Source organism: Melanotaenia boesemani, chromosome 10 (assembly GCF_017639745.1).
Source record: "Melanotaenia boesemani isolate fMelBoe1 chromosome 10, fMelBoe1.pri, whole genome shotgun sequence".
Taxonomy (NCBI): Eukaryota; Metazoa; Chordata; class Actinopteri; order Atheriniformes; family Melanotaeniidae; genus Melanotaenia; species Melanotaenia boesemani.
Genome location: NC_055691.1, coordinates 1,038,132 through 1,057,062, shown reverse-complemented (window position 1 = coordinate 1,057,062; position 18,931 = coordinate 1,038,132). Strand labels below are relative to the sequence as shown.

General features: G+C 38.8%; 1 protein-coding gene across 1 annotated transcript in view; it reads right to left on the bottom strand.

Moving 5' to 3' along the window:
- Positions 1–18,931, bottom strand: part of grm8b (glutamate receptor, metabotropic 8b) — a 226,037-nt gene that overhangs the window by 128,536 nt on the left and 78,570 nt on the right. The window contains exon 3 of the mRNA XM_041998236.1: positions 17,406–17,622. Coding sequence (XP_041854170.1) covers positions 17,406–17,622 — 217 coding nt within the window. The remainder of the gene's footprint in view (positions 1–17,405; positions 17,623–18,931) is intronic.

Genomic DNA, 18,931 nt, shown 5'->3' with positions numbered 1-18,931 from the left:
ACTCCTAACATTTACTTTTTCTATTTTTTTCTGTTCTCATTCTCTGGTTTAATTTATATACTAGTTCAGTGGTGTCCAACCTGGGGTACCTGACCCCCCCAAGAAAGATCACAGGAGGTTCACAATGTTTTGATTTTATAGAACCAGTATGACTGTTCAGGCCATGTCCACACAGAGATGAGTTGAGGTGTATCTGCCTTTAATCATTTGGGAGCCTAAAAACACTCAGCTCTACAAAAATATATTAGAACATGTATCCTTAGTCAAAAATGATAAAAGCTACTTATTAGGCCACATCATCTGCATCCTGTCAATAAGTATCTGTCTGTCAGGTTCAATGTGTATGTGTTTTGTTATGGAATGCCAAATGTTTCTGGAAAACAAATCCTCACACTGGTATAAAGAAAGTAACCTTGAACCTTGAATCATTTTCATCCATGTACTGCTTTGTGGTGAGGTCAGTGAGCTGGTGGAGCTACGACAGTCAAATACTTAATGTCTATCCAGGTAACCTTGATTTTTCCACCATTTTCACCACCTACTGAACACTTTTACGGCACTGCAGAACTCCTTCAGCCACAGATTCTTTCACCCCAAATGTGTGAAGAAGTGCTGTCGCAGATCTTTCCTGATCCCTCGTTTTATTAGTGAAACATAACTGACCAATGCCACAGTGCAGAGGATTAGCCTCTATTACAAACCACATCTTTATCGGTACGTTAACTTTGGTTTTATCAAGACAGAAAAGGACTCAGCCAGAATGCATCATTTATGGTCAGAAGCTAGCTAATGAAAGCATAAAGTCAAACATTGTCTCAGCACAGTTTTTAGTAGTTGCATGGTGGAACTCGTCAAGGAAAACAGGTTGGGAACCTCTGTTCTAGTTAGTCTTACTGCTTGTTTTATTTGATAGAGCTGATCTACTTATGAATTCTTCAGTGTTTCCTTTCTGCTCCTCTGTTGCACCCGACCCTCTACTGCCGACTACTACACCTAGATATTAGCTCCCTCTAAATAAATACTCCTTTAATCATTGCCTGATCCTCATCTATTCCGTGCCAGTTTGTCTACCTGGTTTTGCTTAATTGTCAGCAGTTTATGTTTGATTGTTTATTTGAATAGTAGAGTCCATATTAAACAGCTTTCTGAGTAATTCCACCCTTTGAAAAAAAAAAGGAAAAAAAAAAGGAAAAAAAAAAAAAAATTAATTAATAAAAATGACGATGATGGGGTGAGAAGAAAATTATAATAAAATAATGGGTGCAACATTACAACACTTAACACTCCAAATCTACCTTTAATATCAGTGAACATCAGAGATCCTCAATCCTCAACCAATCAGGTGTTTTTGCAGCAGGGAGACATCTAAGACCTGCAGGATAGTGGGCCTTGAGGACCAGGGTTGGGGACCTCTGGTGTACATAATCTGAACAGTTAGCAGGGCTCCAGACTGCGACCAAATGGTCGCATTTTGAAACTAAAATGTGAGAAAAATGTGTACATTTGCCAGTCTTTTTCTTGTAGTGGTTTTAACTGAATTTATTTAGTTGCTAACAAACTTCTTCACAGTAACGTGCAAATTAGCTGGGCAAATTACCAGGAACTACATGGACCAGTCTTGCCATGTCCTGTGGGGGATGATGGGAACAAAGTTGTCATTCCTCTTCGACTACAAAGTGAAAATCAGATCAAATCAAATCTCATTTGATTTGATTTGTTGGCACTAAAATCAGGTATAGTCAAGACGTGTTTTTTCTTCATCAACTCCCACCAATTTGCATCTTACAGTGTTTTTATTTGTCATGCTGCATTGTCACTTTGTTGTTGTGATAAATACAATTTAACTAAATGTAAACTAAACTGGTGCAAATACACATTTTATTATGGATTTTGGCAGCTGAAAGGAATCTTGAAACTTGAACACCAGCAGTCACCAAGCTTCCTGCTGTGACTCAGTTTAGCTTGCAGGAGGTCGAAGGTCCTCCAGAGCCTGCAGCAGCTGATCCCAGAGAAAGTTCAAAGACTTCAAAGGCATGACAAGAAAAGATCTTCTATCTATAGTTAATACGATTCCCAGGCTGGGGAAATGATTATTTAAAGACATTTTGATATTCCTCATGTTCCCTATGAAGTCTAAAGGGTAAAATTCAGATGGGAAGTCCCAGGGAAAAAAAAATAAAGGACTCTGTTTCATTTCCAGTGATACTATGTAAATAGCCTTTTAATCTGTGACATCCTCTCCCTGCCAATGAGGTCACTGACTCCAGCATCAGGGAAACTCTGCTATCATCTGCCAGCTGGCCTGGAACTGAACAGCACAGAGAAGCGTGGCATGATTTGGTCTGGTGAAGGGAGCAGAACAAAGTGAGGTTGCCCGAGTTCATGACAGAAACAAATCCCAAAGAAAACCACTCATAGCTGCAGCTTTTTCAAGCTGCTGTACAGCAAATGTTGTGCATGAGCTTGTTACTCAGCTCAGCTGTGCCACTGAGTTGAATCAGGATCTGGATGCTGATAGAACAAGATTTTTATTTCAGCTTGTAAAAGTTAGATTTGAGCACAAAACATTTGAGCACAAAACAATCTGTGTATTCAGCAGTTTAGGAATCTCTTAGTAGACCTCATCAATAAGCAATAATCCATCCCTTAAACGGCTGAACAAAATGAGACCTCCTGGATATATTCAAGTTAGCAGTGGAACCACCAATTCCTGATCTAGTAATACACCAAAGGCAAGCATGAAAAGTCAATAAAAATGCACTCATCTTGCACTAAAAAAAAAAAAAGTTTCAAAGACAAGTTATGGTGTGCTTGTTTTGGAGAATTACATACCATCTTTGATACCACTGCTGTTTTTTCCACTGTGATCTCAAAATGAACCAAATACTAACCTCCTCTGTTGTGACTGTGTTTATCATTTTGTTTACATCCTAAAGATCCATCAACTCTATCCAGAATTTCAATGTGCTCCCAACTGGAATACTCCATTAAAGAGTGTATTATACAGACTTTGTGAACAATTATGCTAACAAGATTAACCAGAAACTTTAGAACTTAAGAAAGCAAAAAAACAAAACAAAACAAAAAAAACAAAACAAATTAATTAATTAATGTAAATCATTAATTTATGGTCTATATAAAATAGAACCGCAATGCTTTGGTCTGAATTCCTGGTTATTCTACCTTCACACACCCCTTGTTAACCCTGTTCTGAGGGTCGTCTTTAGAGCGACTCATTTTGGTCTCTTTAAATGTGAATGAGGCATTTCATGCCCCGCCTTCACAGAAAGTTCCACTCCACCCCATTCGGCCATATTTGTACTTTGATAGCAGCGATACGATTATCTACCAGCAGAGAAACGTTTTACTGGCAAGTTTACTAGAGATTTCAACAACGAAAAACATGTCCATCCAGCCTTGAGTCCTCCTCTCTCCCTTTCTTTTCGTCCCTCACTGATAAGTCCCCCAAACACTTCCATGTATTTTTCATCTTCCCATGCCTTCTCTACCAGCTGTTGTCCCCCCATCCCCAACACTACTTTTTCCACACTTCAACAATATGAATAAGATAAACAAGGCCTCAACATTGTTAGGGAGTTAGCTAACGCGAGCGTCAAGAAAGTCACTGAATGCATTTGGATCATGTGTTCCCCTACACAAAACTGCAAAAAACAAAGCCAAATCGTTTTATTCAAAGCACACAGTACAGTTATATCCTCAGGTAGGAAGCTAAAAGTTAGCACACAGTACAGTTATATCCTCAGGTAGGAAGCTAAAAGTTAGCACACAGTACAGTTATATCCTCAGGTAGGAAGCTAAAAGTTAGCACACAGTACAGTTATATCCTCAGGTAGGAAGCTAAAAGTTAGCACACAGTACAGTTATATCCTCAGGTAGGAAGCTAAAAGTTAGCACACAGTACAGTTATATCCTCAGGTAGGAAGCTAAAAGTTAGCACACAGTACAGTTATATCCTCAGGTAGGAAGCTAAAAGTTAGCACACGGTACAGTTATATCCTCAGGTAGGAAGCTAAAAGTTAGCACACAGTACAGTTATATATCCTCAGGTAGGAAGCTAAAAGTTAGCACACAGTACAGTTATATCCTCAGGTAGGAAGCTAAAAGTTAGCACACAGTACAGTTATATCCTCAGGTAGGAAGCTAAAAGTTAGCACACAGTACAGTTATATCCTCAGGTAGGAAGCTAAAAGTTAGCACACAGTACAGTTATATCCTCAGGTAGGAAGTTAAAAGTTAGCACACAGTACAGTTATATCCTCAGGTAGGAAGCTAAAAGTTAGCACACAGTACAGTTATATCCTCAGGTAGGAAGCTAAAAGTTAGCACACAGTACAGTTATATCCTCAGGTAGGAAGTTAAAAGTTAGCACACAGTACAGTTATATCCTCAGGTAGAAAGCTAAAAGTTAGCACACAGTACAGTTATATCCTCAGGTAGGAAGCTAAAAGTTAGCACACAGTACAGTTATATCCTCAGGTAGGAAGCTAAAAGTTAGCACACAGTACAGTTATATCCTCAGGTAGGAAGCTAAAAGTTAGCACACAGTACAGTTATATCCTCAGGTAGGAAGCTAAAAGTTAGCGGAACAGACAGTGCTAATACTATCAAAACAACGGCCAGTACATCATATCAACAAAGAAAATGCATGTCTAAAATAAAGCTTGATGTAATTTTAGCGTTATTTGGAGCTTACCGCTTTGCTGTGTCCGTAGTTTCCAAAGAGAAAAGGAAATGACCCGTCATTCAGACGCAGTCTTTCTGCAAATCCATCTTAATACTGGTGGAAGTTGCTTAAGCACTCGTCCTCGAAGTGCTTTGTGCAAACAAAAAGAGCTGATGTTGGTACATTTCTGTGAAAAATTAAATCCAACCTGGCACTGAAAAGGGGCTCTGAGGCGGGGGGCGATGTAAGGAATTCTGTGTGTTAATACACCAAACAACCGCACATTTTGACTTGTCTACTGGTAACTTACACCTGTTTATTGACTACTGGACTACAGAATCGCTTTGAGAAAAAAAAAGTGGACTCAGAAAATTGGGTACCTGGAAGTCCATGACCTTATTTAGCAGAACCACAGCAAATACTGTGACGTAATAGATAAGGAAACGTAATAGAAAATAGAGAAAACTAAACAGACTGAAAAACATGACCCAAAAAGAACAAAGATATATACACAGCATCAGGAGAGAATGTATTTAAATTTTTGCATTGATAAACACTAATAGTACACAAAAACATGTATTTAAGGGCTGAAAAATTTGATTTTTCATGATATATTCCCTTTAACACATTCTTTCAAACAGTTTAGGGCCAATACTTCACCACCAAAATATGTAACTAGACGTCAGACAGCCCTAACCTAGACCTAACCCTAACTACTCTTTCTCTTTCTGCAGCCACAAAAGGATTTTAACAGCCTTTTGAAACACGTGCATTAGTACTTCACAAAGTCTGGAAATAAGTAAAATTACTTCCAACCTTATGGAGGAGAACTCAAACGCTTTAATGGGAAGTTGTAGTAATGGTAATAATTACCAAGAGACAATAAGGTTTTTCACAAATACTTGTTTTAAAGACTAGCATGGAAGAGAAACAAACAAAAAGCAATAACTGTATTTTAAATTTGTTGTATTGTACCATAATTAAGCCATTAGAAATATGCATGGCTCTTCTGCGGTCAGCTAAAGCTGCTGTTATAAATAACACTGAGGCTAATAATGAAGCCAATTTTTGTGCACAGGCACAGCAGCAGGGATGAAAGCTCACTGATCCCAAAACGGAGCCACAGCTGCTTTCTGTACACAGTCACGTCATTAATCTGACATTTTTAAACTCTGTGATCACAGCCATTGCTCATGATTACTACTGGTGCTGCCATTTAAAGAGAGGAGAGAAGTCACACAGCCAGGTAAATATGTAGGTATTGCAGCAGGAAAGCGATAAAGTAGAGGGTATGACAGGCAGAAGATGAAAAACCCCAATGCTATGATGGTTTTACTTATCTACTTTTTCTTATGAGTGCTAATTCCGCGAAATGTTGGTAGGAAGAGTGAACGCAAGGAGCAACATGATGCTTATTAGAGTTCTGGCATATAATCAACACTGTTATGGGCTGCATCCAGTTGCTCTTTCACAGTGAAAAGACATCACACATCACACTTGCAGTGCATTCTTGTTTGCAGCAGCTTAGCAATTGCTTATTGTATTGAAGGCACCCTTGAGGTAAATACCCAGTACATACTGTACACTTGAAAAAGAAAAACTACCTGTTGGTCAGTTACTCAACTTTCACATGTAGTTTTCTATTTAATAAAATATGTAGGTATTACTTTGAAATGTATCAAATAATACAAGTTATAAGTCATCATGTCGCTATCGGCTAACGGGGCTAAGGCCTACTGTGTTACTCAATCAGATATATGTATTACTACTTTAATTTTTCTCAACAGATGTTTGTGGTATCGTAAGTTTTCCATGTTGATCTGGGGATGCACTGATAACCTGAGAACAGGTACTTAGATTTGAGTACTTCCTGATCAGTAATGGGAGTGACAGCGTTAAAAACGACAGCGTTACTTTTTAGGTAATCTAATAGCTCTTTCCATCAATACAACACTGTTACCATTACTGAGGATCAAACGTTACTGACAGTGTGTTTATATTCTAAGATTAGATTTTTTTTAGGTGAACATAAGTTCCACATTTGTGCTGCTGCTACTGTGGAGAGAAGGGCAGAGTGATGTGGCTGAAGCTTGAGAATACACTCAGTAGAAGAGTTGCCGTGTTGTGCTGTGACCAGGTGCAAGCTAAGTGGGTCCGCTACATTAATGGCTGAATTTTCACTCCATTTAAACCGTTGATCAGCTGGGGTGTCAGCCGGATGGCCCACTCAGATCCAACGGCTTAATGGGCGAGAACACCCCTTTTAAACACGAGTGTAACAAACAAATCAGTTGGTTTTCCAATAATTGATTAAAACTGTTGATGTATGGTTTATTTGGTCAGTAGATAACTTCACATTAATGTGATTCCTCAAAAATCTTCTGCAGATATATTGTTCTTATCAGCTGCCTTATGCAGCAAAGTTCTGTTCCAATCCAACTAACTGTCCCGTGTTAATTAACACACCTCCAACAGACACTGTTGCACTTTTTGTTTTATGGTAACTGTGAGTGGTTTGAATCACGAGAAGCACCTCTCCTGAGGAGGAGACGGAGACACGACTTCCAGCAGCCAGAGATTAGCGACCCTGATTTCTCTCTTAGTGATTTATTTCATTAGGTTTCCATTTCATTCATTAGTCACATCTAATATTTGTTTTTAATATGAATAAAAGAACATGCTGATGAATTTGAAATTCCGTTAAAGGGAACATATTTGAACATTTTTTAAAAAAGTAACAGAGTAGATACTAAGTAATTATCGACTTTTATAATGCTGTAATGCTATTACCAACACTGGTACTTTTTGCAAGAAGTAACTAGCAACTATAATTAATTAGTTTTTTAGTAACAAGTAACAAGTCCGACACTGTGCCTGATATCAAGCATTGATATGAGTACTAATAAATAAATAACAGCTCCCTGGTAAGGAGTAAGGACCAGAATGTCAGGTGTGACAACAGATTGGTTAATTTTGTGATATATCTAATAGGGGTGTTGAAGTGAATCATTTCTCCAGTGCATCATGATGCAGACGTGGAAGATGCTGCATAAATGCACCAACAGAACATAATCGATTATAATAATGTAATGTCCATAGAGCTTTGGAAAATACGTCATCTTGCATTGCATTATGGGACGTGATCTCCATGCAGACACACAGAGACAAACAGCGACAAATTAACATAGAAGAAAACATAAATAAATAAGAAATAAATGGATGGAGAAAAACATAAAATCGCTGTTCCTTACAGAGAAAAATTGAACAATCAGACAAGGGAAGGTTGTCTAGATGAAATCTAGACATTAGGCGGAATTGGCCCGTTCGAGCATGGGAAGGCCAGTAAGGCTTGATTCTTACTACCTGTAAGCTGTAAATTTATACACATACACTGGAACACATACTGGTCAATGCACAACATACACAAACCATTTTATTAAGCAACAGTTTTCTCTCCTCCAAAAGGAACTACCAACTGTAGTGGCTGCTTAAAATAGTGAATTTGATTCGTACTTCTCCAACCACCCTCTCAGGGTGTGCTAGCCGTCTGGTCCTCAAGCTCCCCATCAAGCTGACAGCATCGTCCAATGTTTTGACCTCCGCACACACTAATCCAGCACTGTCTTTAATGTCAAACCCACCTTCTGCCAACTCCCACAGTAGTTAACCCTCTACTGCACACATTTTCATAGTACATGATATAAATTGTTTCACATCATTTCTTGGTTCATTATTAACATATTGGATTTGATACAGGCCTAGGTTTGTATCATGTAGTGTGTCGTGTCATTTCATGTATTTCACGTGATGTGAATTTACTCTGTGAAACTTCGCAAAGCAGTTCTTCTGTGCTGTGAAACAGAAGTGCACAGAACACTTGTGGTGTTCCTGTGCACCCAGGAACCCTTCTTGTCACACACTTTGGCCAGTGTGAGGTACTGTCCAAGCGGACATCGTGGTGAGGGATAGGAGCTGTTGGCCCCTGCTTCCTCCTCTTCTCATACTGTTGGGAAATCCGTCTCTTCTTGGCATCTTTTTTTGGATTTGCACAGACTGTGTGCAATTTGGGACTTGAAGGCATAAAGGGGCATGTGGTCACTTCTTGTCATCCCATTAGAATAGAATAGAAATACTTAATATATATATTATATATATTATAATTGTGTGCCTGCTATATAGAATTAAAACCATATTTTTTCACTTTTGCGCCAACATTTTTCTCCATTCCACTCCTCATCAATGTCATTGCAGTCTAGTTCACTGTCCTCACTGTCAGATGGGATTTGCCTCACATGCTGATGCTGTGCATCCTGCTCTTTTCATCCATAGAACAATCTTATGTCCATTTTCTGTCACAATATGTTAAAAGAATAAAGAAAAAAGAAAAAAATATATATTTACAGCTAATATTATGCACAGAAACATGAGATAATATTTGATGACATCAAAACACAGCAAAGGCATCTTTGTAAAGTACCTCTTACCGCACAACATTGCCCTGTGGCAATGGAAAGAAAAACTGAATTTCTTAACATGCTAAATAAAACATAACTTCATAAACCTGTTAAAAGGCTTCCCTACACCTTTATACACACACACATTGTTTATTTATAGTGAATGTAATTTTAAATAAGATTACTAAAGTAAATAATCTTTCCTTCTTCTCACACCACATGCTCCTGTGACCATGGGTCAGAAAAGGAGGTCCTGCCTTCAAATGATGCTTGGTAATGACTCCCACACACATTACTGACTCCCACACACATTACTGGACACTTCTTTGATACTTTTTAGAGCTTTCTGATTGGTTGCAATCATTTAAAGAAACATGTACTGGACGTGGGGCTCAAGAAAACTTTCAGTTGTCTGAGGGCAACGCTGTGCAGTAGAGGGGTTAGAAAAAGGTAAATAATATGTATTTTACATGTACTATGTAATACACAAATGTCTAACAATCACACTATGGAACTCCTGGAAAACGTAGCTAACAGTGTAGCTAACAGTGTAGCTAACAGTGTAGCTAACAGTGAAGCTAACAGTGTAGCTAACAGTGTAGCTAACAGTGAAGCTAACAGTGTAGCTAACAGTGTAGCTAACAGTGAAGCTAACAGTGTAGCTAACAGTGAAGCTAACAGTGAAGCTAACAGCGAAGTAGCAGGAAAAACAAAGAATAAGTCATCAATCACTCCACCTTCACATACAATTAATGCTGACTTTCTACTGTGAAAATACCGTGAACAAATAAGCACACTCTGAAACATCAAGTCTGTGCCACCTGGTGACATTCCCCAATGTGAGCACTGACTTTTTGTTTCCAAGATGGAAAAATAAAAAAAAAATACCATGTCACAATGATTTGCCATTACAGACATGAGAGCGGTTGTGACAGTTCAAAACAGAACCAGCTCTTGCCATTACTGAAAAAATACACCTCAAACTAGCTGTAACTACACTGTTCGCAATGTTTCATTTGCAGCGAGCCTGCAAATTTAATGATGCTTTCCTCACAGTGGAGGCAGAACATTAGACTTCATTTACAGACAACACACATCAGTTATTATCAGAAATCACCATCAAAGTTATAACTGCAAAGCATTTGACTTTTACTGACCTAACAACAGTTAAACTTTGTATGGATATTTGAGTCCTTTCTCAGTGATCAATCATGACATATTTGGTATCAGTGGATTCCTTTTATTTCAGCAATGTGAAGATGCTTCTGTCATCATGTTATCTGAAAAACTGAATGCAACAGACCACTAAAACTCTAATGTTAAAAAAAATAATCTAGCATAATTTTTAAAATATTCACATAAAACAGAGGAGGAGGATTTTCCAACTTTAAGGCCATAATGAATGGTGAATAAGACAGAGTGTCATTATAACCCCTACAACTGGTTTATTCATTCGTTCATTCATTCATTCTTTTATTCATTCGTTCATTCATTCATTCGTTTGTTCGTTTTCTATACCCGGTAGTCTAATTTAGGGTCGGAGGAAGGTGAAAGGGACAGGGTACACCCTGGACCAGTTTGAGTCAGATTCAATACCTTGTAAAAATATCTGACCTTGAAAAAGGGCTGTCTTCTATTTTTTACTGAATTACTTGATCTAGTGCATTAACCATAAAAAACCATGCCATGAATCAGGAAGCTGCCTATCCTGCATGTTATCAGATACAGAGCAGAGAAAGTTCATAGACAGGAGGTTCAGTTAAAAACATGACTCGTGTGTTTGTCGGTATACCCAAGCTAATGGTTTATTCAACCAATTATATTTAATTTATAAAGCACTTTTAATGCCAAAAGCAACAAAAAAAGTGCTTTGCATGATGAAAAGACAATTCATGCAGATTAAAAATAAAACAAGGCGTTATACACCAAACTAGATAACATAGCAATAAAAAAAGAAACAAAAAATAAAACACACAATTCTTTTTCACACACAGTCACACGCACACACATGCATACACACAAACAAAACAGTTGCCCCCAGTCTGCACAAACATGACTACCTAATTTTTGTCTCTAAACTGAATGTAGGTATAAAATACTAAAAGCAATAAAACATCTGGCTTCATTCTACTTTGAGAAAACAATATCAGAAGAGTTTTATCCACACCAACAGCCTGTCCACCCATGTCCACAGAGGCTGCCGCCATAGATAGATAGAGATAGATAGATAGATACTTTATTGATCCCGAGGGAAATTCAAGCATCCAGTAGCATATACATACATTAAAGGTTAGTACTTGACATTAGGGGTTAGTACTTAAGCATAACTAGACTAATTTAAAATTAAATAAAGGCAACGGTAGATAAAGAAGACAAAATGGTAAAAACTATTGACAATAGCAACCACCCAGATCAGGGTGAACCCACAGATGACAGCAGAGGTAGGACAATAATGTTACAGAAGTCCACCAATAAATACAATAAAAATAACTTTTATATAAGAATAAATCCAACCTAACCAAATAATATTAAAACAAGATACTACTCCTAAAATCGAATCCTAAATTTTTTTGAAGGTGCAACACTGATCAATAGCTTTAATTACATCTTAAGTCTCTCAAAATGTCAGTATGTTTGTTAAGAAGGGTTGCAGATGTGGGAGGAAGGAACGACTCTTATATCTGCACGATCTGAACCGCCTCCCTGGAGGTGACACATATTCCTTCAGTCCTTCAGAGTTCTGTCAGCCAGGCTGACTGTGATCTTTTCAAAGATGCATTGAAGGGACGGGTAGTTTTTGTTCTGGTGCTAAACAAAGAGAGCTGAATGACTGAAAACTGAACTTTCTGTGACAGAAGTGTAGAAAGTTATCACAATCCTCTTTAAAAAAATAAAAAATGACTGACATTCTGAGATTAAAGTGGATGGTTTATTCTGATAAATCTGAATTAAATAATTCCTCAGTAATGTAAACGTTCATTCCGCTTTAAATGAATTCTGGCCGTTCTGCGCATGCTCTTCCCTTGTCCTGTCGCGGTGATGGTGGGGTACTCCATCTCCCTTATGCTGGTGTTGAGCTGCTGCTTCAAAACTAAACTACACTACTATTAAAATTAAAGCAAAGATGGTTCCTATTATGTGGTTTTCCATGTTGTAACCAAAAAGAAAAGAAGCAGGAACTAGAGTTTGTTTTCTTTCGGTAGGCGTCAGTATGTTACGTCCACCCCCTTCCCAACCCCCTGATCTTAAGCGAAATTGAATAAAGGTGATTAAACGTGTTTTACATGTAAACCTCAATTCAGAATTACTTTTCCCATGTAAGCACGAAGGAGAATACTTTAATTCCAAAAGATTTCAGAATAAATAATTCTGAAATGTGTCTGCTTTATGAAACTGACCGTAACCATGGTGATAAGGCTGCTGTCTGTAATCACCTGCTCACATTCTTTCTTTTTTAAATAATAAATACTTTTGTAAACCAAACTAACGTAGCCTATTAATCATTCTAATGATTTTGTACCCTAATGATTTGGCTATCCTTTAGTAACACAGCCTTTTCTTGTGTGACATCCTATGAAGTGGTTCTTATGCTGAGACGTTGTTCCTTTTGTTCTATTTTATTTTTTTGGTCTTAGGCCTGAACCTGCATGGTGGTATAGTAAAAAGTTCCATGGCCTCCTAGGGAGCAGGTTGCTGGTACAAGTCTCGACTGGGGAGAGGTGGCCTTTCTGAGTTGAGTGTGCATGTTTTCTGAGACAGTGGAAACTAGCAGTTCATAGTTCACACCAGCAGATGTTTACCCAAAAGTATTGTTTTCTGAGACGTGCTAGCAATAGTAAGCTAAATTTACTTGCCATCTATAACCTTTAAGTTCTCCAGTGGCGTGTCCCTCTATTCCAGAGAGCGAGAAAGGCCTCCCCGGGGTAGACTCAGAGTGGTTCCTCATCCATTGTAGGTGGGAGTAAACCCTTACACAACAGCTCACTGACCACCAGGCAGAGCAGCAGAAGTGCAAAAAGTGCCGTCAAATTTCTGGATCACACTTATATGTATACAGGGAGCAACAGTCATGGGAAGCAATAGTCATGCTAACCTTCGTGTTAGTCACTCCTGCTTTTTTCATCTGGCACAAGTCTGTGGCTTCTCATAACAGACACATGATTTACTGTTGACCTGCAGTAATTATTCTTAATATCAAAACTAAAAGCCTGCAGTAATTTAGCGTCATTAAACATTAAAATGTTTAATAAATATATTAATTTTAATAATTACAAAAAAATTATGATTTATTAATAAAAATAAAAATAAAAACTCGGGGAGCACCACCACACTAGAGCTTTGATACCAACCTAATGGCAGTGTGGACGCCATTAGACTACTAAATTAATTAATTTAATTAATTAATTAATTCAAGCTAGTCAAATCAGTTATCAACCAATCGGTCTCTAGACGCTAATTACGTGAATTATTATTTTGAAGGGACCCAAAACCAATAACCAGACCAGTTTAGGATAAATATGAAATATTTATTACTAGTCTAATCGTACATAAATGTAAAAGGAAACTATTTAAAGAGGATTTGAATGGAAAATTAATCAAATTGATACGGGTGGTTCAGATCCCGGTGAACTCCATAGAGGACCAGAAGATTTGTCACGTGGTGGTCCAAAGGTTTAGATCAGGACGTTTGCTGAGGTGGACTTTCAGGCGGCTGGGTCGGTGGTGTCACAGGTGCAATAGTAAATAGTTTGCAGTTGATACTGTAAAAGATCAAGAGCCCAGCATTGGATCGATCCGAAAAAAGAAGAAAACTCTGCAGAATTGGTTGTGAAGCGGTTGTCAGCCGGAGTTAACCAGTTATCCAAATTTAAGATCAAAATTTAGAATAAATATCAAAAATCCATCAAATGTTTCATTTAGTTAGGATTAACAAAAAAACTTTATTTTCCGAGGTTGAATCCGCTACAAGCCTTCAACACTTAAACAGACAGTTACTATTAGCAAGTACCGCAGTGTCCGTTTGGCCCGCTGAGCACCACCACCAGCATCGTGGGGTCTTTCTACAATAAAGTTAGGAGCAGACTCTGCTTTTGCTTGCCATGAAACACCTCCAACATTAAAATTCAGAGCAACATTTATCATTAATGTGCTTCAATGCAAACATTTGCTTTTCCTCAACATTTATCAGGATTTGTACCAATTACTTATCCTTTTAACTGTATATTTGCCTCTTCTGACCTCATGTCAGTAGATTTTTAGGTTCATAGACTGAATGAGGCAACAGAGAAGTCTGAAATGCGTCACAACCTTGAAGCTAGTTTTTTAATTAAAAGAGAAACGTTTTGAATACAGTTAAAGAGAAATGGAAGTTTGAAGATACTAAAGTTAAGGAAGATGGTGTGAAGGCCGCGCTCTTCAATGGTGGCGTGAACACTGCTCTAGGCCAGAGAGCCGTTGCTAAGGCAACGGACAGGGAGCAGAGGCCCTTATCTCGACAGATAACACCTGCTGGAAACCCCCGATTTCTGCTCTCAGTGAGTGAAGGAGGGAGAGAAGTTTTATTAAAGTTTGAATCTATGACTGTTATGACACGCATGATGTGAGATGATGTTTTTAATCAAAAGACTGAGTTTGTGGACTGCCTGATCAATACTCAGTTATGTTTTTCTGTGTTATGCATTACCTATTCACATTTCATATATTCCTGTTTGCTTGCTTATTTACATTATTATCCTTAGATTTAGTGATGTTCATTAGGTTTGGGTTTTGATTAATAGAGCTACAGCTTAGTTGTTATTATTCTGTAGCTTACAGAGAGTGCATTCACAAATAAGGTACAAATAAGAGACAGAGTTTTTTACACTGCTGAGGAAGTGAAGAGAGGCCCAGAAGGGAGTAACCTGTTATCTGCTCGCTCCGAAGCAGAGCGGAATTCCCCAGCAAACTCAGAAAATATTAACAAGCAGCCTTTGTGTAGAAAAACTGTGAGGATAGATAGATAACGGGGCAGGGAAAAGTTTCTTCTTTTCCTTCAGCTCTGATGCAACCCAGAAGGAGGGACCAACTTGTAGGATGCTCACGTATGCTTTTCTGCTGATGGAAAAATACTAAGTGGGTTGGTTTTGGGTGTTGTTCTGTTAGTGGGAAGGTACCAGATGGGATGGTTTTTAAGTTATGTATATATACTGGTGATTTTGTGAAAAGAGAGGATTGTCCGGAGATTTTGAGGAGCTGCGGCGGAGAATCTGCAGAGATTTTTGGACCTTCATCCCTTCACTGGGATAGATTTTTCCCCTTCTTACCAAGGGAGATTGAATTATTATTAGAGAAGATGTAGACCGCGAAAGCGGAATCACCCATTGAGGGAAACTTTTCACTTTATACTTATTCTGCTTTTCAACCCTCACTGAAAGGGAAGCCTGAAAAGGGAATTTTATTATTTTTTCTTTCTTTTTATTTTATTCTTTCTGTATTTTACCAATAAAAGAAAACTTGAATAAAAGGGTTATAGTTAACTTCGGTTAACTTCCCAACCAGACTTATTTCTCTTATATTCGCCCACATCCACTGAGGAGAGGAGAGGACAACACAACGAGCAGGTGAACCCCAGATTCCCCAATACCCGAAGAGACATAAGAATTCGCTAGATTATTATTTCGATACCAGGTAGTGATCCTGTTAGGACGATAGTACGGTAGCTTCATACTCATAGACCCAAAGGCTGGCTTATCTACCAGAATAACTCCTCAGGTCTACCTCCGCATGGGCGGACGATAATAATCAGGAATTCTAAAGGGGTAAAATTGCTTATTCTCGCGCCACAAGAATCGAGGTGGAAAGGTTCGCCCATCACTTCGCGACTGGAGTCTCACTGGTCGTTAAAGATCCAAGAGAGGAAACAACAGGGCGTGAGCCTGAAAGGTCGGTCAAAGAACTGACAATAGGGTAAATATTCGTCACCGGTTTCAACAATGGCTAAACTGAAAGCTTGGATCGATTTTAGGTCTAAATATCGCATGACGCTTCTAAAATGGGAGAGTTACTTCCAGCAACATCCACTGATGGTTAATTGAAACAATTACACACAGAGACACACAAACAAACACACTGATCTCCAACACACTCATTAAAACCAGTTAATTTCTTACAGTCTAATTAATGTCAGAGATCGTCTGGTAGTGATAACATTTTAATCATTGCGAACTGTGTTTGATTACCTCACAGTGTCCATCTCAGGAGAAAACAGTGTCAACTTCTAATCAGATCAACAATCACTTACAAGACCTTTCCTGCTGTTCTCTTACCAACAAATGCTGACAGTCGACAGTAAGCTTATTAAACAGGAGCCTGAAAACCAGCATGGTGACTTTCATCCCAATTAGGATTTTTTTAACACTTAAACTCCACTAGATCACCAGCAGGGCTAAGCTAAGAGCTATGGCCTATCTCCCCAACAGCTTCTTAGGAACGGTAGTGTATAACACTATGGAGTAAATTGTGATTGATAGCTAGGTGTTTATATCCCTTCCAAAAGGTTTACACTTCAGCTGCACTTCTTGTTAAACAATCGACCAATCGGATATCTTAAATCAGAGGCGCCCAAGTCCGGTCCTCAAGACATGTCATCCTGCAACTTTTACCCTTTTCCAACACATTGCTGAATCCAGTGAATGGCTCATTACCAGGCATCTGCAGAACTGAATGGTATAAGATGAGGGAATTCAGTCATTTGATTCAGGGGTGTTAGAGAAGAGCTGCATCTAAAAGTTCCAGGATATTAGATTTCGAGGGCCGGACTTGGGCAGCCCTGGCTAAACTGATGGGAATATCCAATTAGGAGCAGTTAAAGATTTATTTAAATATTTTTAAAGAAAGTGGAAATATGTAGTTTCCATAGTTTGTTTGTTATAATGCCAATATTTTTTTTCCTGGAAGCCAAGACTTGAGAGAATAATATGAAGATGAAAAAAGGTTTGGACACTGTTGATCTGTGTGTTGTTTCTACAAAGTACTTTTAGTAATAAAATCTGTTTTGTTGGGTTTTTATTTTTGTTGGCCTATATAGGGTTATGTCTATGCATATCAAAATCTGAGGCTGTAAAGAAAATGTCTGGATGTTACTGTGATTGAAAGCGTTGAGTTACTACATGAATTTTACATTAAGAACAGACAGATCAAAAATAGCAGAAAATGGCTTTGAGTTTTCAGAGTTAATGTATCTGATATTAAGTTGAGTTAACAGACTATCACTGTTTCAGGCTTCCTACCCAACTCTCTGGAGATCTGGATGAAGGCCTCAACGCCGCTTTCGCCGTAGTTTCCTTCAGAGGCGAGCGTGGAGACGTAGTTCCAGCCCATCGCTGTGACGATGTCCAGCATGGCCTGGGCCTGGTAGGAGTCTGGGGGAACCACGCGAGAGAAGAAGTCGTAGCGTGTGTTGTCGCTGAGCTCCGGAGCAGTCGAAGCGTAGCTGATCTGAGGAATCTGTCGAAACATGAGGCAGGATTAATATCACTCCAACTCTACAAAGCTCATCGACTGTAGTAGTCGAATAATAAATATTAATGGATGGATGATTATTCACAGATTGATGGAAAAATAATAATAATAATAATAATTAAAGCTGCAAGCAGCGTTGGAGGCCCTCGCACCTCTGGCGCCGCTTCGGCCTATTGCACCGCCCCATCACCCCGCAACCTCCCTCCAGCAGCACAGCCGCTATCGCCCACAGCCATATACCCATTCTTCCAGAGTTTATCTCCAATCAAGAGGTTATTTTTCTCATGTGAGGATCAACTTCCAACTCAGCCTTTCCAGTGATGACATCTGAAGCATTCATGACCTTGTTTCTTACAAACTGTGTTGAATTCCCACAAACTGGAGCATGATTTTATCAAGAGGAAAATTCCACGTGGCCACTAGGTGGTGGTAAAGTTGTTTTAATGTAGGACCATGTTCAGGTTGGAACTCTAATGAGAACAGGAAAATATTAGCTCAATTGGTCAACTGACAGCAGGGTTTGTGCCACTTTCTGTATAATGGCGAATGATTTAAACCATCACAGAAAGCCATTTTAATCATGATGCTGTAAGACGTCAGTCATATTTTCAACCATAAGTTCATGAAGGATGATAAATTGAGTTAGAATTAGTTATACAGATGAGAAAGGTTAACATGGTGGGACTTCCTTTTTCCAGGGGGTGGGGCTATGGTGTTGAGTACATAAGGACATGAAGAGGCAATATTTGTTTGTCTTGTCAAGTCACATAAATATGCCACATTTTATCATGTCGTTCAAAGCAGTGGTTGGAGCTGATAGATTAAATATTTACAGGGGGCGCTATAGAGCCACATAACCAGCATATGTGTATTTGAATCAGTTCCAGGTCTGACCACTGTCCTCCCTGCCGAGTTTGGTGGAGATCAGGTGTACATTGGGTCAGTTACAAGTACTTCCTGTTTCATGGCGGTGGACGCCATTCGCCATGTTTTGCTTGAGGAACGAACTTGAGTTTTGTTTTCTGTAATATCATGAAAGGGTTTGAACTGATCTCTAGCACTTCTGAGTGTGTGAGGTTAATCCCTGACGAGAGGGAACCCGCTGCAGGAAAATGGCACTTCCTGTTTCAGGTGGGCGGGGCTTAGGTCAAGACCAGAAGTAGTTGTATGTATCTGTTCAGGAGCAGACCCTGATTAATCACTGTACGTGTGATGGTGATTGGATGAAAATTGAGGGATTTACACTCAATAATGATGTCATGGCATCTTATCCAACTTTGTCATGGCGCCACGG